Source organism: Pleurodeles waltl, chromosome 10, assembly GCF_031143425.1.
Source record: "Pleurodeles waltl isolate 20211129_DDA chromosome 10, aPleWal1.hap1.20221129, whole genome shotgun sequence".
Lineage (NCBI taxonomy): Eukaryota > Metazoa > Chordata > Amphibia > Caudata > Salamandridae > Pleurodeles > Pleurodeles waltl.
Window position 1 is genome coordinate 226122106 of NC_090449.1, and position 26262 is coordinate 226148367.

The 26262-nt window shown below is 43.7% G+C and overlaps 1 protein-coding gene across 2 annotated transcripts in view; it reads right to left on the reverse strand.

Moving 5' to 3' along the window:
- SMG1 (SMG1 nonsense mediated mRNA decay associated PI3K related kinase) overlaps positions 1 to 26262 on the reverse strand; it is a 1401298-nt gene that overhangs the window by 1315812 nt on the left and 59224 nt on the right. Inside the window, exon 2 of one of the 2 annotated variants that reach the window (XM_069210224.1) lies at positions 11255 to 11418. The exons of the other annotated variant lie outside the window; for it this stretch is intronic. Coding sequence (XP_069066325.1) covers positions 11255 to 11418 — 164 coding nt within the window. The remainder of the gene's footprint in view (positions 1 to 11254; positions 11419 to 26262) is intronic. 2 annotated transcript variants of the gene reach the window in all.

Genomic DNA, 26262 nt, shown 5'->3' on the forward strand with positions numbered 1-26262 from the left:
CATCTCCATTATTAGATTGTTTTCAGCTTGGCATGTGAGGATGGAGTGTACAATATGATGTATCCTAATGAGATGAGCAGGCAAACTAGTATAATTTATAATATATAATGTATCTAATCACAACCAACACAAGTGTCTGAGGAGGAGGGTGGGCACATGTGAATCCAAAGCACTACATGCCACAACTGAGGCTTACTGGGTAAGTAATATTTTCAGTTTGATGGCATGTGTGGTTATAGATACACATGCTTAGCCACAGACTGTACAACAGTTTTCTCCCCTGAAAGCAATGGCTAACCAGTGTGGGTTGTGTTAGTCTGAGATAATGTACAAAAAAAACGCTTGTCCTACATTGGCTCGTTGTCGGGCCATGGCATCTACAGAGTAGCGTTATATAAATGTGTGTAGTGCATTCCATGTAGCTGCCTTACATATGTCAGCGATGGTTATGTTACCTATAAAAGATCATGGTGGGCCCCTTTATTCTTGTACAGTAAGCCTTTGGAGGGACAGGTAAATTGTGTTTAGCCTTATTATAACAAGTCTGGATGCATTTCACAATCTGTGAAGTGAATGCTTTAGAGATAGCCTTTCCCTTATGTGGCCTTGAAAATGCAACAAAGATGTTGCGTTTTTCTGAATGACTGAGTTCTGCCAATATAATATATATGAGTTCTTATAACATCTAGTGTCCGAAAAGCTCATTCCACAACGGAATCGAGATGCAGAAAAAATACTGGTAACAAAATAGACTGACTAAAGTAGAACTGTGAGACCACTTTTGGATGGAATTTAGGATTTGTACATAAGACTACTTTGTCTCAATGAATCTGGAAGAATCGTTCTTCTATAGTTAATGCCTGAATTTCACTGATACATCTGAGTAAAGTGATTGTAATGGAAAAAGTAACTTCCGAGGATAGAAAATGGAGAGGGCACGAGTGTAGTGGTTCAAATGGGGATCCATTAAGCTTGTTAGGACAACACAGGTTTTAATCTGGTGTTGGAGGCAAGCTAAGCGAAATAACTTTTATGGCCCTCTAAAAAAGCTTTAATGATAGGAATCTTGAACATCTGTTTCCCGTTTTGAGACATGCTGCCGCTAGGTGTAGTCTTAATAAAGTGAAAGATGACCCAGAGGTTTGTAAATGAAGAAGGTAACAATGTCTTGAGGCTTTGCTGTTAAAGGGTTAGTAACCTTTGAATGACAATAGTGAACAAATTGTTCCCACTTTGCAGCCTAGCAGGTTCTAGTAGTGGCTCTTCTTTCCTCTAAGAATGTCCATGCACTGTTGAGGTAGATTTAAATATCTGAATTCCAAGACCTCAGGAGCCAGATTGCAAGACTGAGAGATCTGCGGTTTGGATACCTTAGTGTTTCCTGGTTTGGGGTCAGAAGGTCCTGCCAGTTGGGAAGCACTTGGTGTGGGACTGCTAAAAGTTCTAGTAGTGTAGTGAACCATGGTTGTCTGGCCCATGTGGAAGCCACTATAATGAGTGTCAGAGAAGTCTGCCTTAGTTTGTGAATCACAAATGGAAAAGGTGGAAAAAAGTAAGCAAATATCCCTGACCAACTCATCCAGAATGCATTGCCCTTGGACTGTGAGTTTGGGAACCTGGAGGCTAAGTCTGGGCATTTGGTGTTTTCTGCTGTGGTGACTAGGTCTATGTTTGGATGACCCCATTTTTGGAAGAATGGTTGGCAAGATCATGGGTTGAATTCCCACTCTTGGACTATGCCCTGCTGAGGAGATCCGCAAAGTTGTTGTCCTTCCCCAGGATGTATTCTGCTTAGAAGTAATTGTGTTTGAGAGCGCATCTCCATATGTTCTGTGCCCGGCGGAGACAGCTGATGTGACTAGGCACCGTCTGCTTTTGCAGATAATACATGGTGGTCATACAGTCTGTTTTGATATGAACCACTCTGGCTCGGAGGTGGGGAAGGAATGCTTTCAGTGCTATATGAACAGCTAGATGCTCTAGGTGATTGATATGGAGATGAGTTTGAGTTTCACTGTCCCAGTACAGTCAGATCCTGTGACTGCTCCCCAACCAGCGAGGGATGCATCCATTGTTATGGTCCTCTGCGGAACTGGGTCTAAAAAAAAAGGCTGTCCCTTTGAAAGATTGTTGTTATTCCACCACTGCAGTTTGTGGCAAGCTTGACGGCTGATCAACACTAGATCCTCTAGCTGGCACTACGCTTGAGACCACTGACTCGTCAAGCATTCTTGCAACAGGCGCATACAGAGGCTGGCATGAGGTACTATTGCTATGCACGATGACATCATGCCAAGAAGACGCATGGTTTTTCTTACTTACCTGCCGTTGCGGCTGAAATTGCAGAATAAGTGTTGTGAACTATCGTATTCTTGCATCGTTTGAATAAGCTATCATTATGTGTGAGTTGCGGATGGCTCCTAGGTAAGGCTGAGATTTGACTGCACTAAATGTGAAACCTAGCTGGTGAAGTAGGTTTATAGTAATCTGTGTTGAAAACAGTATCGCTGAGTATTGCTCTTGATGAACTAATCATCCAGGTAAGGAAAAACGTGTGTGTTCTGTCTGCGTAGAGGGGCTGCTACTACTGCTAGACACCTTGGGGGCTGTGGTGACCCCGAATGGAAGCGCTTTGAACTGAACCTACTGTCCTTTTAGCACAAATCTTGGGTATTGACGATATACCGGGTGAATTGGAATGTAAAAATAAGCGCCCTTAGGTCCAGTGCGGCCATAAAATGGCCTTCTTTTAGTAACAGGATGACATCATGAAGTGTGACCATGTGGAAGTGACCAGTTTAGGATCGTCCTTAGTGATCTATCCTTTTTCGGGGTAAGGAAGTAAAGGGAATAGACTCCTGTCCCTGTTGGTGTACTGGCACTGGTTCCACTGCTCTGTTTTGTAACAAAGTTTGAATTTCCTCTGTCAGCAGTAGTTGATGGTTTGTGGAAGTGAAGTAAAATGTTGGGAGGTGAGCTGCAGGCAGTAACCATGTTGGGTAATATCCAACACCCACTGGTCGGATGTGATATTTTGCCATGCCGGAAAGAACCTCTGAATTCTTCCCCTGACACGTGTGTTCGGGGGGGGGGGGGGGGGGGAGGGGGTGTCAGGGTGGGGAGGCAGGGTTGGTGAATAAGTCAGGGTTTGGTGTTGAAGGTTTGTTATAAAATCCTCTACCTCGGGCATTGTTTCCCTTATGTGATCTTCTAGTATATCCGATTAATGAGGTTTTTTGAGTTTGTGTCTTTGTAGGAAGCTGGCTCTCTATATGGTGCACTAAAACGAGGTATGCTGTGTAGTGTGTCCAGTGAATCCCAAATTGGTATTGCAGAGGCAAAGTTAGATAGGAATAATGCTCCATTTGTGGTAGTGTGGGCGAGCAGTTTGGCTTATCAGAGGGTAGAGCAAGCATTTGCTGTACTCACAGAGGCAATAAACGAGACCCACTCAATGAATAAATCGGAGACTAATTTAGGAAAATAATTATTTTTATGTTTCAAACCCAAAAACTTCGTAATCGGGTAAGTAGACTTTTAAGCATAAATACTTTGCCGTTTCAGAAATCAACAGCTCAGTTTTCAGGTCACTGGTAACCCCATCCCTATTTTGGTTGATTTGATAAATAAAAAACTGTGTATATGGCAACAGGAGGGGTTATTGAACAGAGATGAATATTTATATTTAAAGGTTACTCATCCAAGGTATCCATGTCTATACACATTACCCAAAATTCACAAGGGTTTGCCATTTCCACCAGGTAGACCGATCGTTTCAGGTTTACAAGGTCCAACTGAAAGACTCTCTGAAATTGTTGACTGTTTTTTACAACCGATAGTGTGTAATCTCCCATCTTTCATTAAGGACACTACCCATATTCTCAGTATTTTAAATGATGTGGAATGGGATAGGAATATGTTGCTAGTCACACTTGACGTAGTATCCTCACTTTATTGATTGCTTGGATGGTACTCATAGGGTATTCTATTATTAGCACAGAGGTCTGTTGGTGATGGGCTAACTTATGTGAGTGCAACTTTAGGTAAACACAATAAAAAAAATTGGGCGATTGGTAGCACTTGTACTACATTGTTAGGGTGTTTTTGGTTGATCTATGAGGTTGGTTTGCTTTATTGAATCACATATCATGAGATTGTATCACTATTAGTTTCGCTTTTCCTCTCGCGCTTGTTGGGAATTGTTTTCTTTAGTTCTAAATTTAAGGGGAATTCTTTCAAAAACTTTACTTTACACCATACTGTTTGAGCATTTTGGTTTTTAATACAAATTATTTACTTATAATGTAGAGCCCTGAAGAAGTCGTTGGGGACCAGAAGATTCCCCCTTGACGAAACACGTGTTGGCTCGGAGTGTAATTTCATGGATGATGCTGTAAATTTGAAGATGTGACCAATTAAACTTTTGGATTGGATTGGACTCTATATTGTTTTACGTGAATTCAACGGGTCTCATTTCTGTAAATTTTACTCACTTGAGCCTTGACTAACTTGATGTGAACTTTGCTCACTTGAATTTTGACTTACTTAAACCCTTTTTTTGGGGGCGTAGGGGGCCTCACATTATGTTGTATAATGTTGGGTTTTTTGTGAACCTTTGAGGGATGGGTGTTTTCCCTTGTGTAGGCAACCCCTAACAATATAATTGGCCAATTATTATCCTGAGCGCCAAACAATCCCCTGCTATTTCACCCCAATTTTCTCATACACTCATTGTTACCCTATGGGGAAAAGGAAAATGTTATTTACCCAGTATGCATCTGTTTGTGACATGTAGTGCTGTAGATTCACATGCTCTGCATGCTTCCACCATCTAGTGTTGGGTCCGGAAGGTTGCAAGTTGTTTTGTTTGAAAAAGTCTTTCGAGTCATGAAGTGTAGCGACTTCTCCTCTTGCTGATAATGTGCATGGTGGTCCTGGACTCCATCTTCAGGTTGTTTTCCCACAGGCGGTTGTGAATTGAGTGTAATTTAACTATGTGCAACAGAAGCTGACCATGCGTGAAGCCTGTATTACAGCACTGCGCTGACCACAAATGTCAGGGGGGGCAGGTGGGCGCATGTGAATCTACAGCACTACATGCCACAAACAGATGCTTAATAAGTACGTAACATTTTCCATTTGATGGCCCGCGTAGCTCTAGATACACATGCTCTGCATACATGATAAAGCAGTCCCTCCCCAGTAGCGGTGGCTAACCTGTGGATGTTAGAGTGTTTTGAAAAAGAGTACGTAGCACTGTCTGATCTACATTAGCTTGTTGATGTGCTTAAAAAAGAAAAGGAAAAAAACACACACACACAGTCGTGTTTGGTGAATGTGTGAGGTGTTAACCATGTAGTGGCTTTGCAGATGTCAGCTATGGGTATGTTACCTAGAAAAGACAAAGATGCACCTTTTTAGCATGTTGAGTGTGCTCTAGGGGCAGTAGGTAGTGGTATGTATACATTTTACAATCCATCCTGCTATACTTTCTTTACTAACAGGGTCGCCTTTATGAGGTGGAGAGAAAGCAAGGAAGAGCTGTTTTGTCTTTCTAAATGGTTTAATTCTGTTAATACAGAACACAAGCGCTCACTTCACGTCTAGCGTGTGGAAGGCTCTTTGAGCAACAGATTCAGGTTGTGAAAAGAAAACTGGCAATTCAATAGTCTGATTGAGATGAAAATTAGATATTACTTTTGGATTAGTACGAAGAACCACTTTGTCCTTATGTATTAAATCCCTGGAGCTCACTTACACACCTTAAGGAAGCATTTGCAACTAGAAAAGCCACTTTCCATGAAAGAAATTGTATTGAACATGAACACAATGGTTCCAAAGGTGATCCCATAAGCCCAGTGAGTACGACTCTAAAATTCCAGGAAGGCACTGGAGGTGATCTTAGTGGTACCCATAAAAGCTTTTATGGCAGGGATTCTGAAAAGGGAAGATCTTTGTCTATTATGGAGGTACGCAGCAATAGCTGCTAGATGCACCTTATAGACGTTTAAGCCAGGTTTGCAGTTTGCAAGTGTAGAAGATATAACATAATATTTTGTACAGACACCTGCAAAGGGTCCCACTTTTTATAGATGCAAAAGTAAACAAAGTTTCCACTTTGTCGCATAGCATAATCTTGTGGTTGGTCTGTGTGCTTCTTTAAGGATGTCCATACATTCTTGAGGTAGATTCAGATATCAGAATTCTATGACCTAAGGAGCCAAATTGCAAGATTCAACTCCTTGAAGTTTGGGTGCCAGACTTGTCCCTGGTTATGAGTGAGGTCTGGACTGCGGGGGAAGCTTCTCTTGAGGTACTACTGATAGATCTAGTAGAGTGGTGAACCATGGTTGTCTTGACCAACTGGATGCCACTAGAACCAGTGTGAGAGAAGTTTGTCTGAGTTTCCGAATCAAATATAGAAGGAGAGGGAAAGGTGGAAAAATTTAGGCAAATGTTCCTGACTAGTTCATCCAGAGAGCATTGTCATGAATCTGAGAGTGTGGGCACCTGGAGGTGAAGTTTTGGCATTTTGAGTTTTCCTCTGTTGCAAATAGGTCTACATCTGGAAACCCCCATCTTTTAAAGCAAGGATTCAGAACTCTGGGGTGGAGTTCCCACTCATGGACTTGTTGCCACATCCTGCTGAGGAGCTTGGCAAAGCTGTTGTGCGAACCCGGTAGGTGTTCTGCTGGTATATCTTCTGATGAAAAGCCCAACACCAACGACAGCGGCAACGTGTGTCTCCCCACTTTTTTGTAGGTAAAACATGGTTGTCATAATGGCGGTAAGAATAAGAACTACTTTGTTGACCAGATACATTACAAAAGCCTTGAGTGGTAGATGAACACCTAGCAACTCCAGATAGTTGATATGCATCATTTTGTGTGTCTGATCCCAAAGACCCTGTATTGTGAGATTTTGGGAAGCAACCATTGTGAAAATGGCTTGTAGAACAGGTTCCAGGAATGGACACCTTTTTGAAAGGTTGGTTTTGTTCCATCCTTGCAGAGAAAGGTGCAGGTGTCTACCAACACTAGATCCTCCAAGTGACCCTGTGCTTGAGACCATTGGTGTGACAGACATTCCTACAACAGGTGCATGTGAAGACATGCGTGTGGCACTATTGCAATGATAGAGATCATAATTCTTGGAAGTTTCATTACTAACTTCACTGGAACCTGTATAGTGGGGCACAAGTGAAGTTCTACTTGTCAGTTCTGAATTCTTTGTAAATTTCGTAAGCTATGCCAAGCTGTGTTTTGATTATATCCTCAAGGAAGGGCTGTACCTGAAGTAGGGTGAAATGTGATTTCTGAAAATTGATAGTGAACCCTAACCAGTCGAGCAAGTCTATTGTGGTTTGAATATGGTTGAGACACTGACTGAGTGCAAATGTAAGTCCTATCCTCAACCAACGTTAGAAATGGGGTCTCTAGTTGGCAGTCGGTTTCCACCCTGTCCAAGTAGGGACCCTCACTCTAGTCAGGATAAGGGAGATACTCGCTCAGACAACCCCTTATTACCCCCTTGGTAGCTTGCCACAAGTAGTCAGGCTTATCTCAGAAGCAATGTGTAAAGCATTTGCACATAACACAGTAATACAGTGAGAACACTACAAAAGGACACCACACCAGATGTAGAAAAATAGCTAATATTTATCTGTGTAAAGCAAGACCAAAACGAGAAAAATCCAACCTTCAATAAGAATTACTTTAAAAAACAGCTCCTTTAAGTCAATAGCTCCACCTGGAGCTATCACGGCGTCGTGACCAACAAATCTAACAGTTCAGGCCGGATGCGGCACGCGGGCCAGCTACGGTGTAGGGAAGACCTGCAAACAGTACCTTGAAAATGCAGGGTGTCGAGATCCTCCTGGTGAGGCCTGCAGAGCAGCGTCGCTGGCATCGCAGTGTCAGTTCTGGAGGTCGGTGCAGGGGCACTAAGGCCCTTGAAGTCACGTGTGTTGCAGACTGAAGTCCAGGCTGATGAAGTCGGGCTGTGGTGCTAAGCGGGACGATGCGACGTGTTGTGCCCCCACAGGTCATGGTGCAGGCAGCAGCTCGGTGACTGCATCCAGTGGCGTTGGTGAGACCAGGGCTGTGGTGTGAAGCAGGGCGGTGCGGGCAGTGGCGTCATTGCTGAAGTCCTGTTGTCGGTAGGCCCAAGTCAGTGGAGCGAGACGGGCTTTGTTCGGCATCCACGCCTCACGGTGCACACGGGGACGTCTGTTGATGACACTGTAGTTGATGGTGTTTGCGTTGGTGGGCCCGGGCGGCAGTGTGGGACAGGACTGTGCTTTGTTTACAAAATCGGTGTCCACAGGCCATAGTGCAGGCAGCGGCGCAGTTGTCAGGAGCGGCGGCATCTGGGATGCCCAGGCTGCGGTGTGAGCAAGGCGATGCCAGAGTGCGGGCCCACGAGTCACAGGGCAAGCAGCGGCTCGGTGGCGGTGTCAGATGGCATTGTTCGTGAGGCTAGGGTTGCGGTGCGATGCAGGGCAGTGAGAAACCATGCGGAGTCAGCAGGTCACAGTGCAGGCTAGCAGCATCACTGCAATGGGTTTGCTTCTTGAACAGTACACAACACACAGTTCCTAGTGCTGTAGGCAGATGAAACTGAAGTCTTTGGTGTCTCGGAGACTTCCAACAGGAGGCAAGCCCTACTCCAAGCCCATGAAGAACTTTCTCAAGCAGGGTACATAGCAAAGTTGATCCTTTGCTGTCTTTTAAGACAGAAGTAGCAGCTGCATGCCAACCCAGAAAAAGGGCAGTACTCCTCCTCCAGCTTTTCAGCTCTTCTCCTTGGCAGAGGTTTCTCTTGAACCAGAAAGATTCTACAAGTCTGGGGTTTTGGGTCCACTACTTATACCCCTTTCTGCCTTTGAAGTAGGCATACCTTAAAGGAAAGTCTCTGTTGTCACAAGATCCTGCTTTGTCCAGGCCTGGCCCCAGACACACTCCAGGGGGTTTGAGACTGCATTGTGTGGGGGCAGGCAGAGCCCTTTCAGGTATAAGTGACCACACCTCCCTACACTCTAGCCCAGATGGCCAATCAGGAAATGCAGGCTACACCCCAGCTACCTTTGTGCCACTGTCTGGAGGGAATTCATAACAGCCCAACTGTCAGTCTGACCCAGATGTGGAATACTCAAGCAGGCAGATGCACAAAATGGTTTAAGCAAGAAAATACCCACTTTCTTAAAGTGGCATTTTCAAACATACAATTTAAAAAACAACTTTACCAAAAGATGTGAGTTAAGAGACACCAAACTCCCCACCTCCATCTGCTCTCAAAGGGAAACTACACTTTAAGGATAATTAACGGCAGCCCCCATGTTTACCTATGAGACAGCTAAACCTTGCAACAGTGAAAACTGAATTTGACAGTATTCCACTGTTAGTACATGTCCCACCTTTTACATACACTGCACCGTTCCCTTGGGGCTAACTAGGGCCTACCTAGGGCCTACCTTAGAGGTGCCTTACATGTAGTAAAAGGGAAGGTGGGGACCTGGAAAGTGGGTACACTTGCCAGGTTGAATTGGCAGCGCAAGATTGCATACACAGACACTGCAGTGGCAGGTGTGAGACAGGTTTACAGGGCTACAGGTGGCACAATCAGTGCTGCAGGCCCACTAGTAGCATATGATTTACAGGCCCTGGGCACCTCTAGTGCACTTTACTAGGGACTTACTAGTAAATCAAATAGGTCAATCATGGATAAACCAATCAACAGTACAATTTATATTGGGAGCACTTGCACTTTAGCACTGATTAGAAGTGGTAAAGTGTGAAGAGACAATAAACCAGCAAAAATAAATCAGAAAAACTAGGTGGAAGAAGGCATAAAGTTTGGGGATAACTCTGCAAAAAGGGCTATTTCCAACAGTGCCAATATGGGATATCGGGTCACACTAGAACGGGTTAAATGCAAACATTCAGGCCAACCACCATGGAGCGCGGGTCGGATACAGACACAGACAAGTCCTTTTGAAGTTTTATCTTCTCAAACGTTGAGCCAAAAGTTGCGTTCGCGGGGAAGAAGTTCACCGGGAGCAAGGAGAGCATTGCTAGTGGAGGTCCACCAGCCGGAAGAGTCTGACATGCATCGAGAACTGGAGCCTTGCGAGAAGTGATACATGCTGTACGAAGAGAAGCACTTGCAGCAGCTCTGATGCAAACAGGCCCATTTGTGGTCAAAAAGGGCCCAAAAGCTTGATTTCATGAGCCAAGAACCACTTTCAGGGGCCCAGGACTGGAGAGGCACCTCTTGGGGATCAGGAGCTGCTTGAAGATGGGTCCAGAAGTTGTAGCAGGTATGTTGGAAGTCTTTTGTGCCCCTGAGACTTCAGAAGAAGAGGCAAGCAGCAAATTAAATTAAATATGCCCATTGGGCACAAGTCAATGTTACCATGTTTCAAGCAGCAAGTACATGCACTTTAGCACCGGTTAGCAGGGGTAAAGTGCCCAGAGTGCTAAAGCAAGCAAAAACGAGGGCAGCAAAACAAAGTCTGATGACAAAAAACATTAGGGCAAGCCATGCAAAGGATGCCAGGTCTAACAGCCAGCATGACCATCTGCACTGGTAACCAACAGATGTGGAGGACGAAAGCAGGCATTTCCTAGTCACTGAAGCTGCTTTATAAGTCATGTTCCAACACGGGCAGCTTGTAAGTGAAAATACTTATCTGACCGCATGAACACTGTCCGAACAGAAGATCTGGCTGAAATATGAGTTGTCATCCCTACATATGGGAAGCTATGAATAGTGGAGAGCCTGATAACTGTGAAGAAACATTGAAGGTTGATGCAGGGACGGGTCCTAATCCCTAGAAGGGGTACTGTTCAGACTACAAGTTTGAGTACCCCAAGCCAGTTATTCAGAAACAGGAATACACTGTGGGAGTGCAACCTGCATACACTACCAAAAGAGAAATTTTCAAGCTTGGGTTAACCTCACTACGAGTAGCAGGCAACCTGGAAACCGAAAGGGTCTGATCAGTGGATGAAGCTTTTTGAAAGTGCTTCTGAAGCACTCTAAACAGGACCCAAGGAGAAAATGGAATTTAGGCCAGACAAAAACAAAGAAAGAAAAACAAGAACGTAAATATTTACTGGTAGATATTGGCATCGCCATCTCTATCAATATTTCTTTTTTTAGTGCTGGGTGTCATTTTTACGTTCTAGTGCTTTCATAAAATTTGCATCATCTGAGGTGCAATTTATTTCATGGCCTGTTGCACGATCTATACCTTCGTCTTCATGCTGCACCTCACTGTGGGCTCTGAGATCATCATGCCTCTGTCGCGAACTTGCAGCTGAAGTTGAAGAATGGTAAGAATAAGAGGCAGAACTGCCCCGATCTCTGGACGAAAAATACTTTATACTGTCTTGGTCGGCTGATCCACTGTCAGATCTACAAAAAACAGAGATAGAGTATGCTGTAAAACTTTTATCAAGACTCAGTTTAAAAGGAGGTAAAAGCAACAAAGTGACCTAAACATTGCACACGTTCAAAGCCGCAATTCAAAAAATTTCCAAGTTAAGAATTTGAAATTGTAAAAAAATAAATAAAAAAAAAAAAAAAAAAAATTGAGTGGCTTCATACGGTAAAATCACATGTTCAAGCAAAGAGATATTTTAATTGTTACCAAAGTACAGAAACCAGTTTATAGAGCGAACAGTGAGCAACAGACAGTTGCTCTGACAAACTTTCAAGACAAAGGAATCAAGCATGTGAGAGATTGTTATTCAAAGCACCTACAAAATAGAGTTCCTGTGTAGGAATTGGCAAAGACAGATCATGGTGAATCAATTATGCAATAAAATCGACACCAAATACAGTTTGTAACTTTAAATCTAAAAGTTGAGTTCTATGCTGTTACCTTAATTGAGTCAATCAGTTTTGAACAGATCTTTTAAATTGGCACCCCTTTGCTTCTCAAAGCCAAGAAGAGGCAAGTAAAAATCAGCAACTATGGATCTTGGTCTACGGAAACTAGTCTGGTGTTTCCTAGAACAGGTCGCCCCACTCTTGCCTCTTCCTGTGCATTTCTGTTCTATCACAATGGCTTTCCTGCTCTTGGCTCTGTTCTAGAACCCCAGGGAAATCCAAACCAGCTACTGGGCAACCAACAGCAAAAAGGAATGTTGCTTGCTGTGTGGTGCTTTTACTGTCATCTTCAATAAACTACCTTCTGGGCTCATGTTTTTCCCAGATCTGGGCGGGGGGGGGGGCTGGGGGGGGGGGGGGGATTTGGGTTGGGAGGTGTAAGGGGGGGCTACAGCACTGCTGCATCACCATCTGATCTTTCAAACTTGCAGTGGGTGATGGTGAAGATCACTACTTGCGCTGCTATGTACTTGTGCTGGCCATTGTTCTGTAAAGGTGTTGAGATTGGTGTAGATGCCTATTTCTCAAAGCACTCAAGGCCTAGGAAGAGTAGAGACTAGTGAAATGACACATATGCAATACACAAAGACAAAAACATGTTTTTCTGTCTTCAGCACACAGCTGTAGAACATGACTAGTGTCATGACATGATTGCAAACTCAGACCGGGAGGATGCAGGAGGTGCTAGGCAAGAAAGCTTATGGTATATGCCTACCAGCGTAACTGCACAGGATCATAGTGTGTACTGTCAGGCATCCAAGAAGACACTAGGCAGGTATAGGACACCGGCTCTGCAAACATTTTCAGACGTATCACAGTACTGAGCTCACCTCTATCTTCCACTACAAAAACTTACAAGTCCCAAGGAAACCTTTTTGTTGGGAGGACCAGTCTCCAGCTCAGGCAGCCAACATGACTCATGGCCTAAATTAAACATGGAAGTTCAGCCAATTACAAAGCTCTGTGATTATTAATATAAGCCACAACGAACAGCTTGAAATGCCAACGTAGGTCCATTAAAGTCTGGGCGATTTTAGAACGTCAAACTGTTCAATATGATTGCATAATAAATACAGGCTCCCTCGGCATTCCGGAGGATCAGATTAAGTTTTGTCCAAGTAAAACATTTGGGGTAGTTCGAACAAAAAAATAAAGTACGTTTGAAACAGGAGTATTTATAAATAAAGAACAATCACACATTTCATAATTATGGACTGAAAAAAGTCTAGGGCACAAGTTGGAGAACATTATATATATAGAAAAAAAAAAAAGCTTAAGTGTTCTTCAGGAGCGTAGCTTGGTCAGTATGACTAGGGGTGGCGTTAGCTTCAGGTTTCCTGACAATCATACTGGCACATGATGTTAACATACATTACAGACAAGCGGGGGCACAAGAGAGGCTTAAGGGGGAGTGGAAAGGGAGGGGAATGCAGACTGGTAGGAGTACTAAGTGAGAGAAAGAGCATAATATAGTGAAATAGGCAACATTTTTAAAGTCATTGAAAAATGGAGAGAGGGAGAGCGTGTATGTGCATTTTTATGTGTGTGTAAAAATTCCAGGTTAAATCCGACAGACACCTCGCCATACCAGACAGAAAGCACCCGCACCCAACTATTTATCACAGAATACATTTATTAGAGGGCTGTAACACCTTACACGCATTCCCCTCCCGCGAAGCTATGCCTCTGGTGTTCTTTAACTATATTGCTCATGTGTACCTGATACGGGCATTAACCAAATACTGAGAGTTAGTTATCGATGGGATGGGACAAACCAAGATTCTCAAATCACAAGAGAACGACAACCACCCTATGACAGGGGACTGGGGATAGCGGGTATTAGATTATACCACTGGGCAGCACAAATACCACCAATTAAGCACTGGACATTTGGAGAAAGGACTGACCCCACAAATAGTCAACAAGTTGACTTATCGGAAGGCTCAGGATTGTTGCAAAACAATTTATATTATACTTTTTATTGTGATTATTATTTATATGTATTATATATTTAATATATTATAATATATTATATTTATATTATTAATTATTTATATTTATTATATAATATTATTTATTTATTAGTTATGTGGGCTCGATGGGAGGGAAAGCCTACCTGTCAAAGTACACTGCAGCATGGGAAGAAGCTAGGCCAAGTAACGCCACCTGTCTGGCATTAGGACATGGATATAGTCAGTAACTTATAACGCATTAAATCCTATAACCAACTTAAGCGAGAATACAGATCCCACTTCTTCAGTTAAGGCATGCTTTGAAAATGCATATAACTCGCCTCACACATTTCCAAGTTTAACCCATTAGGATCAAAGGGGACAGTTGAAGAAGTATGTGAAATGGAATATCCATAACGCATACAATATCACCAGATCCATTAATAGATGTATTAGTCATACAGGAAGCGGGTTTAGGAGAGTTGGAGGAAGAAGGATGGACAGGATACAAGATGGCTAGGCACTCCTTAGCTAACTCATTATGTGTGCAACAACACAAATACTTCCACAGAGTCCACAATCATTGGAAAGGTTGTGAATAATAAACCAAAATTATGAACCCCATTTGCTTAGGTGTATGTATATCTGAGGTAGGAACATATTTTCATCCAATTTGTACAAGCCCTAATTTGCCCAATTCAAAGCATCACCATTCAGTATGCTTCAGAGGATCATAATATTTTATATCTCACTAGACAATGTTTACGAATATAAAAAGTCAGTAGAAGTTGTGCACAAAAGCAGATGTATTAGCAAAGACAAAAATTATGGGCACCATGGATTGACTATATCCTCTAACTGAAATACAATTAATAATGAACTTAAGTATTTATGCTTAATAAGATGAACCATTAAGGTTATTTATTAAAATGTCGACGTGAAACACACTTCTGCTTGTGTGACTGTTTTAACCGTTTTAGTTTGCTGCTGACTGACGCTGGGAGGGTTTAAAAGGAACATCAGATGCTTGCACTAGAGGCTTTATTTTTTCCAATACCTAGAGTGGGGCGAAGCAGAATCCCTTACGCTCAAACCCCCATCACATCCTGCTCAACTGTGACATCAGTGCACCGTAAAGAGCAATTACGTCACAAATCCCCAGTGCCTGTGCAGGAAAGAAGCAGGTGAGTCCTCTCCACCACGTCTGGCCTCCTCACATTTGAGGGCAGCATTTGTTTGAAAAGGGTAGAGAATCCCCAGTCTATCAAAGCCAACACCAGCTTCCTGCTGCTGGATTGCAGTTGTGAACATCCTTCTGTGTGTGTTCAGTATCAATCACTTGCAGGTTTTGAGAGGCAGGCTGTTAGCTGGACGCATGGGACTGCTTGTTTGCTGCTGACATAATAGAAGCTGTCAGTGTGAAATTAAGATGGCTCAGAGGGGTGGAGGTGTGCTGTATAGATCTGTTTCTAAGGGTGTGGTTGCCAATCCTGGTGGGCCATAACCACATAAGATTGATAAAATAGTAGTCTTGATTTGGATGGAGCTACATTTCCAAGTCTGTCTGGATTGTTGATAAAAGTGTTAATCTAATAGACGGCTATGTAAAAACACTTAGACGGCCATAGTGAAAACAGTAAATATTGCCCTGTTGATGGAATCAAGGTCATATTACCAACCCACTAGTGTCAGTGCAACATACAACACAAAGATAATGAGCATGTTACAGAAAACACTCAGCCTGTAGTGCAGTGTGAACAGATTAACTTTTAGGCAAGCTGCAGAAACACATATTATAACAATCTGTTTGGAGTGCTTGACCTGTCCCACTGGAATCTGTTATGATGTGAGCATTGTATTTGCATAAACAATTCAAGAATGAAAGGCGGAGAGTGTCCCAAAAGAGACAGTTACCCCAGGATCCTTGAAGCGGAGCAGCGCCACGTTGGGCACTCTATTAAAGCATAGAAAAGAACGTCTGTGCCCTGTGTCTCCTTTTAGATCACCCACATGTTTTGGCAATTATTCATTTAAGCAACTTGTGGATGACAGGAGCCAGTATATAACCTGGGTGATCCTAATGTAGCATATACAGATCTATGCTAACCTTAAAGGTAGAGGAGAAGAATTCTAACAAAACTGGAGGAAGGAGTGCGTTTCTCAACATGATAGGAACCCAACATCGAAAGGTACTGTGAAATGTGATATATTATCACCACTGGGACACTCACTGGTGGCTTGCAACAAGCCCTAGAAACACCAACGTGTGTTGACAGCAGCTTTTCCTAAGTGGCTATATTTCTAGAGGAGGTTTATGACGTGGTGTCCTGGGAGTGTAAAGAGACATCAGTGAACCTCAATACATCTTACACTGATGAGGATAATAGTGTGGTGAGTCAGTGATCCCCAATACTCTTCATGCTAATGTGACGTCATCTTGAGTGTATTTCATAACACCCCTTGCAGGTCTCACTCCGTGATTTGCAAACCACAACTTCAACTGTTCGTGAATTTTAATGCCATTTCCTGACTGTGTGTGTAAAACCTCAAAGAAAATAATCTGCTTGGTGATATTCGCACAATTAAGAATAGCACAATTGGCACAAAGAAGCTGCGGAGGAGCAAAGAAGTTGGAAGTTTCTAAAATCGTTCAATATACACCACATTGCTCTGCACACCTGTTAGCTTTTTTTCTGAAGGTTACCTAAAATGAATAAGTGCGGATATCTGTAGCAGTGATTTGCACACTGGTGGACCACATTCCTTTTGCTCATTGAAAGGTACTTTGAGGTTTATGTGATAATCTTCTTATTAGTTTTGCATTATTGAAATGATCAGCGTAAACAACGTTGCTTTAGGAGTATTTACACAATGTTATGTTTAGTCTATAAGCTATTTGTTGCCCCTAGGTTATCCTTTTTTTTTTTTTTTTTTTTTTTAAAGAGAAATATAGCATTGCATAGCAATATTATTGCTCCAAAATTCTGCTTGTCACAATCAGGGTCACCTGCAATATGATGGGAGGATTGGATAGAAATATTGGAAAACCACATTACAGCTTTATATGGACAGAGCTACTCACCACCACATAAGAAGGGTCTGTTGCTAAGTGCACTAGGTAGTGAGGGTATGCGCATTTTCAAATATTTGCCTGTGGCTTCAGGGCCTAATGGTCAGTTAATGGATGATGTTTATAAAGAAACACCCAAAAGGTTAGAGATCAGATTTTGCGAAGAAACTTAATTTAGTAATGGCTAGCTATATATGTTTTATACACAACCTCAAAGTGACCATGAAACAAATGATGAGTTTGCAGCAAGGCTGAAAGACCCATCCGTCAAGTGTCATTTTGGAGCCATGACTGATGAGTTGATACATGACCAACTTATTGTTCAGAGTCAAGAAAAGAAGATTTGGGAGAGGCTGTGGGCAGTAAAGTATCCTACTCTTTATGGCAAAAATAATTGAGGAGCTTCCATACTGCATGAGAGAGTTGAACAAAAAAGACAAAACAAGTGATGTTTAAGCATTAGTTAACAATAAGTGTGGAAGGGGATGTCGATGTGGTGTTAAAGGCATTAAAGGGAGAACTTCTGCAATGGCGAGGAGCAAAGTGAAAAAAATGTACTAAATGTGGGAGCACATACCATATCTCAAATTCTGAAAAATGATATGCAGTGAATTAAGACTGCAGGAAGTGTGGTTGCAAAGGTCATTATGAGCATGTGTAGGGAAAGTAATAAAGGTGGCAATGATAGCAACTGAAGAGTGAGTGTAGTGGAAGTACACGAGTTTGTCAGATTCAGTGACAGAACTTTAGTTGTAGATCATTTGCGAACAAAAGAAGCTTTGGAGACAAGGGAAGAACATGTAGACTTACAGTCAAATATAAGGTGTGGGTATGAAGTAGATCTCTGATTCTGGATCACTGTATATGATAATTCCAGAAAGATTATTCAGAGTTCATTGGAAGGATATTGACTTATTACCCAACTATATTAATCCAGGTGAGTAGCAGTATTAATCCATAGCCAGTATGGTATAAGATGTATAGAAGTCAAGGTGCATGTATCAGTGGACGGTCCCCCTATTCTAGGGTGGATGCATCACTATCTTAATGTCATAATCAACCCTAGGGCACAAAATCAAGTAATGATGGTGGAAGAAGTTCAGTTATGAGATATCTTGAATGCTGCTCAAAAAGCCTTTCCTAAAGCCTTAGGATGCTTGAAAGGCTACATGTACGGAATTGTTTTGAAAGAGGATTATTAGACCTGGCCCTTTTACAGGGTCATTCCCCAGACTTTTTGCCTCCTTATTTTTCTGACCTTTGTTGGCTGACGTTTTGACTCTGAGCACTTTTTCACTGCTAACCAGTGCTAAAGTGCATGTGCTCTCTCTTACAAATTTGGTATGATTGGATTATACCTGATTGGCATATTTAATTTACCTATAAGTCCCTTGTAAAGTGGTATCCCTATACCCAGGGCCTGTAAATTAAATGCTACTAGTGGGCCTGCAGCGCTGCTTGCGCCACCCACTGAAGTAGCCTGTCAAACCTATCTAAGGCCTGCTAGCGCAGAGCCTGTGTGCGCAGTTTCCTGCCACACGGACCTGGCATCTAAATTTACTTGCCAGGCCCAGAACTCCCCTTTTACTACATGTAAGACACCCTTAAGGTACGCCCTAGCTAGCCCTTTGGGCAGGGTGCCATGTATGTAGAAGGCAGGACATGTGCCATGTTGCGTGGCCTGTCCTGGTAGTGACAAACAGCCTAACTTGGTGTCTCACTGCTGTGAGTACTGCCTCCTCTTAGGATTGCATTGGAAATGCCCTGCCTTATGTGTAAGGGGTATTGTCTGATTCATGAGAGGTAGCATAGGCATGTTTGGTATGGTTGTGATAGTGGTAAGAAATGCTGCTTACTGGTGTAGGTGTATTTTTTATTACTATCACAGAAATGCCACTTCTAGAAAGTGTGCATTTATCTATGCTTATGACTTCGGTGTTTTGCAGCTTGCCTCCAATCCACGTCTGGGCAGACTGACAGTTGGGGCTTTGTGCATACTTCTCAGACAGCCTGAACACAAGGAGGGTGGAGGTGACACAGAGATGCATCTACATATTGTAAAGCCTTCCTGGGCTGAGAGAAGGGAGAGGCGGGGCACACCTGCATTTGTAAAGATTGTGCCCTGGCCTCACACAATAGGGTCGTTAACCCCCCACTGATGTTTGGAGCCTGTGCTGAAAGGAGAGGGGGGGCACACCCAGAACCAGTTGTAACTGGCTAGAACCTCCTCTCCCTACCATTGTGTAACACTGTAAGAACGGACTATAAGTACAGGGGAATTTTCCCCACAATTTGAACACTCTTGGAACTTGAAACTGGACACAGAACGCTGATGAATGGACTCACCAGGAAACCACCTTGGACTGCTGCTGCTGTGCTGACCTGTAACCTGCCTGGTTACTAGAAGGATTGTCACCATCTGCAACCCTTGTGCTGGCCTGTAGCTGGGCCCACCAGCCTGTGCTCCCTTGTCTCCTGGTTGCTCCCAGGGGCAGGGTGCTGTGCCCCTGACCCCTGTAAGGATCCCTGTAGGACTGGACTAAGCGCTGGAAAAAGCGTTCTCTTGGTACTGCAGACAAGGGATCACCGCCGCAGCCCGGGCTTTTAACTTTGCCCCCAGCGCTCTGAAAAGCGATTTCCTTCTGACCAAGGACACCGCCGCAGCCCGGGTCGCACAAATCACGTAGCGCTTTGAAACACGCTTTATTTTTGCCCCCGAATCACCGCTGCAGTCCGGGTTATTGGACTATCATTAGCGTGAGGTTCGCGCTAAGCTAAGTGCCCCCGTGGCACGAAGATGCATCAATTGTAGCCGGCGCGCTCCTAGCGGCACCCCCGGGGCACGGTCCGCTCCCAGGAGCGCCCCCGGGGCACCAGCCACCTCCTCTTTCCCTGGAAGCGTCCCGGCGGCCGGGAACAGCTTCCCAACACTCACGCACCACTTTGGGTGCACGCGAGTGCCTCCTCGGTCCCACGGAGGGGTCCGAGCTCACCAGAGTCAGCTTGCAGGACGCGGAGAAGGCGCGGGGAGTGCCCCTTCTCCGGTCTCTGCCCAAGGAGCAGGACGCTCCTGTATTCTGGCAGCTTTTCTCACACACCGGCATCGGGAAGGGAGACCTCGCTGGAGGTCCCTTCCTGTTTTTCCTCCTGCAATCGTTGCTGGGCCACGCCCGGCCCCCACCCCACAAGACAGGGTGTGAGGAGGCCGAGGCAGGCCCCCACCACGAGGAAGGCCCCCGTTTCGCACCCCCGTGGTCGTTGTTAGGCACTGGAAGTGCCTCCTCTACCAAAATCCAGGTACTCCTTAGGATATCTAGGCTATAGGAGCCTAATACAGACTTGTAGGTGCTTACTATTTCCTACCTGGTGGCTGGTTATACATATATGTGCTAATATTACTTTTATGGGCATGTCTGGCTGATATGTATTTATATGACTTGTGGTATACAGGGAGTGCAGAATTATTAGGCAAATGAGTATTTTGACCACATCATCCTCTTTATGCATGTTGTCTTACTCCAAGCTGTATAGGCTCGAAAGCCTACTACCAATTAAGCATATTAGGTGATGTGCATCTCTGTAATGAGAAGGGGTGTGGTCTAATGACATCAACACCCTATATCAGGTGTGCATAATTATTAGGCAACTTCCTTTCCTTTGGCAAAATGGGTCAAAAGAAGGACTTGACAGGCTCAGAAAAGTCAAAAATAGAGATATATCTTGCAGAGGGATGCAGCACTCTTAAAATTGCAAAGCTTCTGAAGCGTGATCATCGAACAATCAAGCGTTTCATTCAAAATAGTCAACAGGGTCGCAAGAAGCGTGTGGAAAAACCAAGGCGCAAAATAACTGCCCATGAACTGAGAAAAGTCAAGCGTGCAGCTGCCACGATGCCACTTGCCACCAGTTTGGCCATATTTCAGAGCTGCAACATCACTGGAGTGCCCAAAAGCACAAGGTGTGCAATACTCAGAGACATGGCCAAGGTAAGAAAGGCTGAAAGACGACCACCACTGAACAAGACACACAAGCTGAAACGTCAAGACTGGGCCAAGAAATATCTCAAGACTGATTTTTCTAAGGTTTTATGGACTGATGAAATGAGAGTGAGTCTTGATGGGCCAGATGGATGGGCCCGTGGCTGGATTGGTAAAGGGCAGAGAGCTCCAGTCCGACTCAGACGCCAGCAAGGTGGAGGTGGAGTACTGGTTTGGGCTGGTATCATCAAAGATGAGCTTGTGGGGCCTTTTCGGGTTGAGGATGGAGTCAAGCTCAACTCCCAGTCCTACTGCCAGTTCCTGGAAGACACCTTCTTCAAGCAGTGGTACAGGAAGAAGTCTGCATCCTTCAAGAAAAACATGATTTTCATGCAGGACAATGCTCCATCACACGCGTCCAAGTACTCCACAGCGTGGCTGGCAAGAAAGGGTATAAAAGAAGGAAATCTAATGACATGGCCTCCTTGTTCACCTGATCTGAACCCCATTGAGAACCTGTGGTCCATCATCAAATGTGAGATTTACAAGGAGGGAAAACAGTACACCTCTCTGAGCAGTGTCTGGGAGGCTGTGGTTGCTGCTGCACGCAATGTTGATGGTGAACAGATCAAAACACTGACAGAATCCATGGATGGCAGGCTTTTGAGTGTCCTTGCAAAGAAAGGTGGCTATATTGGTCACTGATTTTTTTTTGTTTTGTTTTTGAATGTCAGAAATGTATATTTGTGAATGTTGAGATGTTATATTGGTTTCACTGGTAATAATAAATAATTGAAAGGGTATATTTTTTTTTTTGTTGAGTTGCCTAATAATTATGCACAGTAATAGTCACCTGCACACACAGATATCCCCCTAACATAGCTAAAACTAAAAACAAACTAAAAACTACTTCCAAAAATATTCAGCTTTGATATTAATGAGTTTTTTGGGTTCATTGAGAACATGGTTGTTGTTCAATAATAAAATTAATCCTCGAAAATACAACTTGCCTAATAATTCTGCACTCCCTGTATTTTCTGATGTTCCTTTGATGGGTATTTAGGAATTGTTCATGACAAGTGCATATACCTTTTACTATAATTCCTGACTACTGCTTATGTTGCAGAATCTTGAGTACTTACGTGTTCTAATGTGACAACTGCATATTCCTGCAGAGTATTAGTAACTTGTGTAACATTCTGACAACTGCTAAGGTAGCAGGGTATTCTTCACGTGTAATGTTGGTCTAATTATGTTTTGTGCAATACAGATTATTTTTACATAGCTCAGTGTTGTGTTTACTTTGTGGTGTATATTTTGCGTCACGTGTGTGTGTGTTGTGCAAACGCTTTACACATTGCCTCCAGGTTAAGCCTGACTGCTCGTGCCAAGCTACCAAGGGGGTGAGCAGGGGTTATCTTGGACGTGTAACTCCCTAGCCCTGACTAGAGTGGGTAAGTTCTGCCTGGCTGAGGTGCATACCCTAGCCAACCAGAAACCCCATTTCTAACAAGGATTATGTACCAAAACAACAAACTCAGAAGGGAATCTTTGGTGCTGAGAAATGAGGTAACAATTATTGAACGATATACTGCAGGAAGTCGAGGTTTCTCCTTGGGTGTCCCCGGTGGTGGTCACCCTAAAAACCAACAGTCGCACATGATTCTGTGCTGACCTAAGATCCCTTAATCAAAACATTGTGGTGGACACGTATCCTCTTCCAACTATTAACGAACTGTTATCATCTGTGAAGGGTGGCAAGTACTTCTCAAAATTAGATTTGAGAGGTGCTTACCATCAAACTAGATAGCATGAAGACTCTAAAGCATTGGCAGCATTCGCAACATCTGAAGGGACATTTCAATTTACTGGCATGCCATTCAGACGAACGTCAGCTGAGAGTTTGTTTCAGTGAATGATAATGAAAATGTCTGAAGGGATGGAAAATGTTTATTTCCAAGACAACATTTTGGTTGTGGGTGAAAGTGGAAAAGCACAATGTCATCTTAAAAATGGTGTTGAAGAAACTGGAGGGAGTCGAGTTGGAGCTTGAATCATGAAAAATGCACATTTTTGACTGAACAAATTGAGTACCTTAGTTACACAATAGCAGATGGAGGTATCAAACCTAAGTTTGTTTTACTGGAGGCCATAAGGTTAGCACCTTTCACTATTGATAAAGACCAACTGAGGTCATTTTTAGGTCTGATAGAGTATTACTCTAAATTTGTGGAGAGATTTGCTGACAAAACTGACAAATTAAGAAAATTATTACGAAAAGGGAATAAATGTGCGTTGGGGGGGGGGGGAGACAGGAGAAAATGTTTTGACAATATAAAAAATGAATTCTGTGAAGCGGGGATTCTCACTGCTTTTGATATAAAATTGAAGTCTGTGCTCAAAGTGGATGCCAATGCTACTGGGTTGGAAGCTGTGTTATCTCAAATACATGGAGGTAAAGAAAAGACAGTAGCGTTTGTATCACATACCCTTACATGAGCAGAAAGGAATTACTTTGTAATAGGAGTATGAAAGCTCTGCTGCCGGCTGGGGTGCTGAATATTTTACAGTATATTTGTCAGGACTACAATTTGTCTTACGGACTGATCATAAACCTTTAGTCAAAATCTTATCTTCTGGAGGAGAAGGTAAAGGGTCGGCAAGACTGGCTAGATCAGCTGCAAGACTCCAAGAATATCTATATGTAGGAGAATATGTTCAAGGGTGGCAGAATATGCAATCAGGCTGTTTATCTCGATTGTCGTTGAATTGGGAAGTGGTGGATGGACAGTCAGTGAGAAACTTCAATGCAGAAGGAGTGGTAGCACCTGTTCAAGATGTGGTTTGTAGTGGTTTAAGTGCTTTCACAAAATTGGAGAGGGAAGAGGAAATGAAATCAGATGTTATTCTTAAGGAGGTTATCAAGAGGACCCTTAGGGGCGCTATCAGAAAGCACATTATCATTATCTGTGAGGCCCTATTTTAATGTGTTGGATGAATTGCAGGTATGTGGGGAAAATGTAGTGATAAGAAGAGACCACTCTGTACCGCCGGGTGGTCTGAGATTTAAACTGTTCAATCTAGCACATGAGGGACATTTGGGTCAAGCCTTGACAAGTAGAAGAATTGAAGAAGGAGTTCTGAGGGCCAGGATTGGATTAGCAAGTCAATGGGTGGACTGATAATTATTGCATTTGTAAGGCAAGTGAAAAAAACACTCAAATTATTGACTGTGCTGTTAATAATGCCAATGCTCTCCCAGTGACGCAGGCCTGCATCTATACCCTCCGCTCATAACAGGCACTACCGAGGCACTAGTGGGCAATGCAAACATGCACACCGATGCCTACTACTGAGCATTTCGACCCTTTGGAATTAGTAGTCTCCAACATCCTAGTTCCCCCCCCCCCCCCTACAGTCAGTTGAAGCAACTGTGGCAGCCCCACACATTCATAAAAAAAAAAAGACAATTCCAGCAAGGATTTATTTAACAAATCCTCTAGCAAAAAAGTGGCACCCACTGATGAAGCACCCTCACTGCCACTCTCTCAGCCAGACAACACTTCCACTACTCAGACGAACAAGGATGCTCCAGTCACTCAGACCTTTTTAGAAACTCTATTTGGCACCCTATGTGCCAACATAGCGGTCCTCAAACAGGAAATGGCAACTAATATCAAAAGACATTAAGCATGACATGGGATAACTGGGCCAGAGAGTTGATGCCCTTGAACAAACTGGTGACGCCCGTCAAGGAGAAATAGGCACCTATAGGCGCAAACTGCTAGAACTACAAGACAGAAACACTGAACAGCGCTTTCAATAAGAAGACCTAAAAAATGCTCAAGACAAGCCAACATCAGAATTAAAGGAGTCCCTTTTCTAGCAGACACTGGTAATCTGCAAGACAAAGACTACATTAGTCGGCTTTTTCACCACCCAGTGCCAGAACTTACGCCCAGGACACAATACTTGACCACAACAAGGCTGGTCGACCTGCTAAATTGACAGATATGCCCCAAAGCGTCTTGACTTGCTTACACTACTATAAACAGAGGGAAGCAATCACACTAGCTGTACAAGGCCGCAACAGCATTGAATTTGAGGGAACTAATGTGTGGCTGTACCAATACTTTTCTCCAATCACCCTACAACGCTGATGTATGCTAAGGCCAGTTACAGAGCTACTGCAGGAATAGAGGGTCAGATACTGGGGGCACCCCTTTCGTCTTACTCTCATTTGGAATAAGAGAACTCTGAACGTACACACACTGGAAGATTCTGCAGACTTGCTGGATGCCTGGAATCCACCAAATGCTATAGCCCACTGCCCCTTGCCGCGTACCCCATCTCACCCATCGCAGGCCCAGACGTGCTTTGCAAGACCAAAGGCGAAAGGTCCAGCCCGGCTTACTAAGATGGAGCATCTCCTCTGCCAACTCCAGACCCCGCCAACATTTAACAAATGGCATCCCTGCACCGTCCGGAAAACGGGCTTCACCTAGGGCGGCCAAAGGACTGGATGGCTCCCTGTGACTGGGACGTGATCAACAAAGCCCCGCTGCCCTTAAAGTTTTGAACTGTTCCAGAGACGGAGCTCCCCAACTGCCTAGACTGATGCAGATTTACATGTGCCAATCACAACATGGACCCGGTTTACTTTACCAATAGTGTTTCCAGGATCGGATTATGACAGTTATATTCAGTGTTCTTCTTCTTCTTAACCTGGCTTCCCTTTACCCCTCCATTTATTTCAGAAATGGGGTTTCTGGTTGGCCAAGGTAGGCACCCCAGCTAGGCAGAAACCACCACTCTAGTCAGGCCGAGTAAGTAACACACCAAGGATAACCTGTGCTCACCCACGATAGCTTGGCACAGACCAGTTCGGTTTATCTCGGAGACAGACAGACACAGACACACCCACACTCCTACAAAAACTACTAAATAAGTTACATAAAAATATGCTGTACTGCACAAAACATCATTACACCAATAACAACATAAATCAGAATTGCCCTGCTACACCAGCATTGCTCAGATAATCACATAGGTTATGCATACTCTGCTAAGCAAGCTGTGGTCAGGTCATCATTTTCACCCTAATAAATACCCATAGAATGGAACATTCCCATATGGAATATCATTATCACCAATATAGATGCGCACAGAATGAAACATTCCCAAATGCATACATCACAACACACTACCCTCCCTCTACATACACTGTAGATCCTGATATCATGTATGCCCCCCCCACCCAACATGGCAAGCACAACATATAAAATGAATCCGGTTTTGAAGAGAATAATGAAGATGCAACCCCTGTAGGGAAAAGCAGAATACACAATGAGGGCTAGAGTACCTCAAG